Source organism: Meleagris gallopavo, chromosome 4, assembly GCF_000146605.3.
Source record: "Meleagris gallopavo isolate NT-WF06-2002-E0010 breed Aviagen turkey brand Nicholas breeding stock chromosome 4, Turkey_5.1, whole genome shotgun sequence".
Lineage (NCBI taxonomy): Eukaryota > Metazoa > Chordata > Aves > Galliformes > Phasianidae > Meleagris > Meleagris gallopavo.
The window spans coordinates 2,889,581-2,897,280 of NC_015014.2; the positions used below are offsets into that span (position 1 = coordinate 2,889,581).

At 32.4% G+C, this 7,700-nt stretch overlaps 1 protein-coding gene across 2 annotated transcripts in view; it reads right to left on the reverse strand.

Moving 5' to 3' along the window:
- FSTL5 (follistatin like 5) overlaps window positions 1-7,700 on the reverse strand; it is a 218,517-nt gene that overhangs the window by 29,075 nt on the left and 181,742 nt on the right. Inside the window, exons 10-11 of one of the 2 annotated variants that reach the window (XM_031553000.1) lie at window positions 3,708-3,734; window positions 14-132 (exon numbers count right to left, since the gene is read on the reverse strand). In XM_031553000.1, the coding sequence (XP_031408860.1) occupies window positions 14-132; window positions 3,708-3,734 (146 nt within the window). The remainder of the gene's footprint in view (window positions 1-13; window positions 133-3,707; window positions 3,735-7,700) is intronic. The other variant, XM_031553001.1, reaches the window with a different exon arrangement.

Here is a 7,700-nt window from a genome sequence, read left to right on the forward strand (position 1 = left end):
AAAAAAAACTTGCCTGAAAACCGAGGAGTTTTTCACTAGGTTTAATATGTCTCTGAAATTCACATTCCACTGGTTGTATTACTTTGATTCCATCTTCATAAAAAACATAAAACATGTTCCCAATTCCCAGACCTTAGGAATAAAAACACATTGAAATGTACAAAATTAAATAATCACAAAAAAGAAAGCCCTGGCATTGAAGTAAAACTCTCATCATATTACTGGCATAAGATCAGTTTGTTAACATGTATAGTTCTAACACAATCAGTCCTCTGGGATCTTCTGTAAAACTGAAGAATCCTTCTTATGTTATTCAGAATTTTGCATAATTTTCTCCACTGGCAAGAAGGTGTCTTTATGAATACAGAGCTAGAAACACAAGCTATAGTTTGACAGCTGCAGTAATGAAAATCATCTTCTGAAATCATTTACACTGAAGTCAAATTCACCATGTATTTGTATTTTTCCTTTTCTGAGAGAAGAGTTAAAATAATTTCAGTATCACATCGAAACTTAAGTTCTGTATCTTTCTTATAATTCTTTGTTATATTTGACAGTTCTTTCACTTAGAAAAGGATATATTATTATTATTATTTTAGCATGAATTCAGTCAAAGTTTGAAGTGCTACAAAGAACTATTTAGTCCTACTGCAGTGTTGTGGAATTAGAGGCATGATGTAATGTCTTGTAGAGAAGGCTGAAAGCAGATCTTGCACATGACCACAAACAAAAGCTTTCTTCTTAATTTACCATCTGTTGATTAAGATGATTGTTGTTGATTTGCTATGTGGATGTGATCAGTTGATATTTGCAGAATTCTATGAAGAAGAAAATTCACTGTACTTAAAAATTACATTATAATAAACTCTGCCAGCTTAAACTGTGTGCTACAGTGATAGAAATGTAGATGTCTCTTGGGTGCAGGACTTAAACTTCCTTTTGGCTTAGCAATATTTGATGTAAGATCATAAGAATAAAACCCAGGAAAAAAATACATTTGAGCCTGATTCTTTGCTTATTCTGAATTCCAAAGGGAAAATTATGTTAACAGGAAAGGAAAATATCTCAATATCAAATAAAATCATGAGAATGTTAAGGGTGGGAAAAGTTTGCATATACGTTCATGTATGATACAGGTTTACGTATGTAAGTACATATACACAGATTAACAGCCACATTAGAAATCAGATAGATATTGAAGTCATTTAAAAGTCAAGATGATGCACATGGCAGTCAGGCTATGCCTGGAAACAGCAAGTTAGATTACCTTTGAAAAATCTTACAGAATCATTCCCACTTCTAGCCAAGTTTTTCTAAAATGGAGGGACAGTCTCAAAGCAGTTTTCCTAACTTTCCATCTAATACATCTATTAATAGGACAGCAAGAAGCAGGAGAGGGGGTTTCTATACTGCATTAGGTGTAGCACAGAAGCAGGCTCACATTCAAAGAAAACTTGACCTCGTGGTTTTTTCTTGAGCATAGACAATATCTTGAGAATATTGCACTTGGTGCAATGTACTCAGTTTGGTTTATGAGATACTTCTATATGCTTTTGCAGGTAAAAAGTATAGTCTAAGTGACAAAACTTGTCAAAATCTTTCTTTAGAAAATGACTGACATTGTGTCATAAAAGAGCAACTGGAACTGTAGATACATCTGAAGTTAGGCTATTTTCCGAGTGAATAGTAAAGATCAATAGCTTACTGTATCTTTATGATAAACATGTGTAGCCAGTCAGGGATAAAATAAGATCTTCCCTTCTCTCCTCATTGCCTAAAGTGTGTTATAGTTATTAGCAGAATGTGAGGAAGAGAAGTCCAACGTGATAGAGATTTAATAAATTGACCCTGAAAAATTCTACATCAGTGGCCAGACTACAAGTCAGGCAAAATAACACAACCCAAAGTTTTATGGCTTTATTTTATTTTTATATCCAATTGACAACATTCACCAAACTCTTATTCAAAGTCAGAGAAGGAGACACAATAAGTAATGTCCTCTCTCCTGGGCAAAAATAAGGAACATTTACCTGTGGATCCAGTGAAATAATCCCCATGCTTGTCATGATCCTAAACATTTCCTTGAAGCTTCTGTCTGCAAATATCTATATAAATCTCACTTAGGCAAATTTCTTCATAACTAAAGGAGCTGCTCCTCTAAAGACATCTGATGCCATTTTGCAGCCCTTCCTCCCCAGCAAAACCAAGCACTTTTATATTACAGTTTCTGTGCCAGAAGCAACAACAATAAATTTGAGTGTATTAACTACAATTAGACAAATTTGAATCTACATTTAAAAGTAAACTAAACTGAAATATATATATATATAGTGGCTTTGGATTTGTCAGTATATGTGTTAATATACTGATATAATTATGCTTGTGTATTATTGTATTACATCCTAATGTATCTTCAAGTTCCTTTCAGATTTTTTTACATACACTCTTTTCTTCTTCTGTTCAAGAGAACTCTTTGATGGATATCTGCCAAGTAAGCAGAGGGAATACCACACATTTTAAAAATTTATGATAATTGCATCTGGTTGTTTGTCAGTGCAATTGATTGAAATTGAACACATCATCTGCAGTCTGCAAGGCCAACAGAGCAAGAGGGTCATGGATGAACTCCACTGTAATCAGGCAACTCTCTGAAGAACTGGTAAAACAGTATCATATATTCAAAAAACCCTTGTTCATGTTTTTAAACACATTGATAAATGCCAAAGTTTATTATGTAATTATGCAAAAGAAATATCAATATTTGGAATCTTTAAATTAATTTAAATATTTAAGAAACACCTAGAAATATCATTTTTAGCACTAGTTCATAGCAAAGTCTGGTCCACTAATTGGTATTACCAATATTCCAATGAAAATATTTGAAACATTTCCTATTCCTGAAATACATGAATTCCTGAATTGAGACTTAAGATCTGGTTGCTTAGAGAAAAGATACGACAATTCATGACAACACTTACATTTGATATTTTTCCATGGTGATACATTTTTCTCAATGTATGTCAGAAAAGATTTACACACGCACATATATATATACACATAAAAATTAATACCTATTTTTGCTTTCCATGCTTTCTATGCTATTAAGACTTGATACTGTCTGTGTATTTATATTTATCCTTTGCTCTGTCACAAAACAAATCACAAACCTTCATTCTCCACTTCAATACTCAGAAATCCTTCCTGAGTATATATATATAAAGAATAACATGCCTTGTCTCATTAAGAAGCAGCAGAAGCCTTGATTTTAGCAAAAATATTTAAAATTATGATTTGAAGAAATAAGAATGATTCAGACAAGAAAACCAAGCTCAACAATATATAGTCAGATTTGTTGGAAGATTTATCATGTTAGCAAACAAAAGCCTACATTTTAAATCTGAATTTTTTGTTATCACTCTTTGAGCAATTCTCTATAATCTTTAATCAGTTTATTTTCTCCTCCCTCCTCAAAGGGAGAGGCAATTCACAAAGGTACAGATACATTCAAAGGATTATTTTCCACTACATTTTTTTCTTAAAACCAAATTCCCTCAAATATTGCTTAGGGAAAAAAAAGGTAATTACTGTAACTGTAGTCTATGAACAACAACAACAACAACAAAAAGCACACACACATAAAAACACAAGGAACATTAGAAGATCACTTCACTGCAATACAGGAAAATATGAAAAAAATATATTAGTACCTTGCTCTCGCCACAATATATTTGCCACTGCAGCATGAAAAGGAAATAAAGAGCAGAAAACACAAATGAACAAGAAAAAAAGAAAACAACTCAAAATGATAAATCACTTCTGAAATAATTAGGATGCTTTAACCTCTGATTCACTAAAATCTGCAAATCAATGGAAACAGTGGATTAACAATAGGATGAAATAAAGTTTTCTATGTCTAGCACTAAAGTAAAAAACAACAAAATGATTGAAGTTAAAATGAATCTCATCCCTCCCCATCCTCCCCTCTGCCAACCAAATTAACTCAATTAGCCTTCAATTGTGTGTTTCATGATTCATTATTAAAACAAAACAAAACAACAAAACCACATAAAACACACGGAATTACACATACATGTATTATGCACATTAACTAGAGGTGACATAATTTTTGTCATTTCCTTTAAGCACAGCTGAATTTTGGGATTCATTTCAGAACACAGTTATGAGAGAAACATGCAAAACCAACATGCATATAAAATGTTCTTCTGTACTGCTGTAGCATATTTATGCCACTGAAGATGAATTGGTGTATGATATTTGAATCTATCTTCAAAAGAACACAACTGAGGGGGTGGAAGGGAGGAAGAATACAAGCTGGTATGGCAAGTATATATTTAATATTTGGTTTCCATGAAAACATGAGTTGTATTTTATCATCTTGTTTAGTGTTCAGATTTTAGACCTTAGAGATAAATGAAAACTAATTATGCTAATTTACTACTCTGAAGCTTTTTCTGCCTGAGGAGAAAAAGAAGGATTAAATTGTGAAAATTTTAAATCTTTATAGTTCAGCGTGAGACGGAACATATTGTTTAAAATGCCACACACAAGCACGCACACACACACACAAAAACAAGTGTTTTATAACGCAGTAGTCTTAGGAAATAAAGAAAATTTTAAAGGACAGAAATACAACACAGAGAACACATCACTTAATAGTTAACAAAATTGTGATGTTCATCAAAACACAACGTCACAAAACTAATTAATGCAAATTAAAAGGAAAAGGTCGGAAAAATTATTGAAAGAGATATTGTTAGAAACAATGTTGGTTACTTAAGCCTGAGAATACACACAAGAACCATAATTATTTCTGACAAACCCCAAATACTGTGGTTTTTCCCAAGCATCTTTTACTGGGCGCTGTTGAAGTCAGGACTTTATCCTTGACAAGCTTTCTGCCTTGTGCAGTGCAGCATTTCTCTCATTCTCATGCTCTGCCAGAATAGACAGATCATCAAATGGATGGAGAAAGTTTCAGTCTACTTTCCTAAAAGCACATTGTTCAAGGTCTTGGGTAACAGTCATTAGGCTTGCTTTATTTTTTCTCTGACTCTCCTATTTTTCAATTGACTGCTGATTTTGTTTCATTAATCATCTCAACAGAACTACTTCATTATGTGACCCTAGACATGGTATTTAAACTGTGTCACTCACTTACCTCTTAATATAGTTAAGGTGATGATTGCTTTTTAACCTTTGTGCGTTAAGTGTACAAATGAGAGATCCCTATATAAGTAGAAAATAGCAGTGAAATGAAAAAGTGCTAGAATAAAATTTTTCACATTTCCACTAAAGAACGTAAGTACCTCTCTTTCAAAATGCTTAGTCTGCATTCTGTTTATTATCTTTAAAACAGCTTAATTATCTCACTTAATAGTGCTAGGTGTACATTATTTTCAAATGTAATTGTTGCCTTGAGTTACTAGGATCCAATAAACTTCCAAAGGCCAGTATTAATGCAGCATGCCACCTTGTCTCCAATTCAGGCTGAGTAGTACCCCCTTTACATCATGAGGTAGAATTTCTGTTGGTTGAATTGCTGCTAGAGTCAAAACGGGACAACATATTTAAAATTTATTTCTCAATCACCTACTTTTATACTCGCTCTTCTGATTTCAGGCCGTAAATTTCAAAAGATCATAACTTTGAATAAAGTATTGACGACAAAACCTGAGTATGCATCCTCTACAAATCCAACTTCTCCAAATGAAATTTCATGGTGACTCTTACTAACACTAGTATGGCTGCCAAATTTAGATCATTCAACGTATTTAGCTCCACATGTGTTTTGGAACCCCCAGTCTTCTTCCTTGTGTGCCAGTGTCTCTATTCAGATGATGGTTCCATTTTTTTTTCTTGGAAATCTTATATATGTGTATTGTTGTTGTTGCTGTTTCTAAAATAAAGCAAATGAATTTCCCCAGGGAAAGCAGGAGGATTTTCTTTAAAATTAGTTTTCTCCTCACAATTTGAGGAAAGAACCATGTAATTACTGTCATTTGATGTCCTATAAGTTTAGCCATTAATATCTACCTTTTATCAGTCTTTAACACTTTTTTTCAGAGTTATCTACTGACTGCATCAACTTTTATTAGTGTGAATATGTCAGTACAAATTCTTTGAAATTCTATTCTGTACTCCTGAACATGCATTTAAATTTCAATTCAGGTTGGGCAAAAAAAAAAATAACCAAACATTTAAACTCTTATTTGTCAGTTCAAAGTCAAAGATGAACATTTTGCTTTTGGTCAAATGTGAACTTCAGTCTTAGATGAACTTTTTGACATTCAGCTGATTTAATATATGTAATTTTAGATTGGATACTCATATAGGACAACATATTTATTTGTTTACACATCTCTATTTTAATATACACTCTTATAGGAGAATAAATATTCAAATCTTTCAATAAATGATATCATATGGATTGGTATGATTAGCAGGAATTTGCTCCTTACCTTCAATATTAATTTTTCTCTAATTTATTTTCTAAAAGAATTCCTTTCTGGTAACACATTAACTCAATAGAGACTACAATAAAAGGAAGAAAAAATCGTTCATGAGCTGAATTTCTGCCCCATACTTGCAAGCTTGAAATAAAGTCTTTGTCCATGACGCATTCAACAAGTATAAACTTGTTTAGCACTGCCATAAAATAAAATGCCAGCATAAATTATCTCTGGGAAAATTAGGTTAATAGGTATCATTCAGGATAAGATGTGACAGGCAAATTCTATTAAAGTTGCATAAAGCCTTTCAGAGAGAATTTAGGACATAAATCACAGTCAAAAGGCTTTTAGTCTCATTCTGAGTTTTAGAAAGTGGAGATGCCTAGTTGCTTATGATGGCCATAAAACAATAAGACAGTAGCATACACATCACATAAACTCTTGCTAGGTGTTAGGACAATGACATTACATAAAAAAAGGCAATGTGATAAAAGCAGACCTACTTAATGGCAAGGCAAAAATATATTATTTTGTAAATACAGCACCAAGACATGGTGCATGAGACAAATAATTTTTACACTGCTCTGCGTGACTTGATGAAAGGTTTAGCAGAACTTGCTTTGCAATTTAGTAGGGACAATGACATAGTGGTCTAACTGAATAATACAAGATCCTGTGATTGATGACCAAGAGTAAAACTTCATGAATATTAAAGCATCATCGAGTAATATATCAAATTACTGAAAATGCCTTAACAACATTACTTGACCAGATTTTTATTATGACAGCTATCTCAAGGTGCATGTGTTTGTCTCAGTAAAATTTAGAATAAATCTTAAGGAGCAAGCTAAACTATATTTTGGAAAACAAGATTCTGGAAGACATCAAGATAAATGAAAATAGTTCAACTAACAAAGTAAAAAAGAATGACAATTTATTTTTATTTTTATTTTTTAGCTTTAAAAAGCTTTTTTAGCTTTCATGATCCATGATTTAAGTTTGATAGGATTATGCTAAAACAAAACGTAGAGGAAATCTAAGCCAAACTAATGCACCTGACAAAGTCAGGGAGAAAGAAAATAAATAAAGGGATTTTTCAAGCTACTCCACTTAAAAATATTTTACAAGGATGGAAGAATTTTATGTACCTGAAAAATCACTCTTGGAAACATTCCCTTCCCTTGGATGATCTGGGTTTTTTTGTTTGTTTGTTTGTTTTTGTTTTGTTTG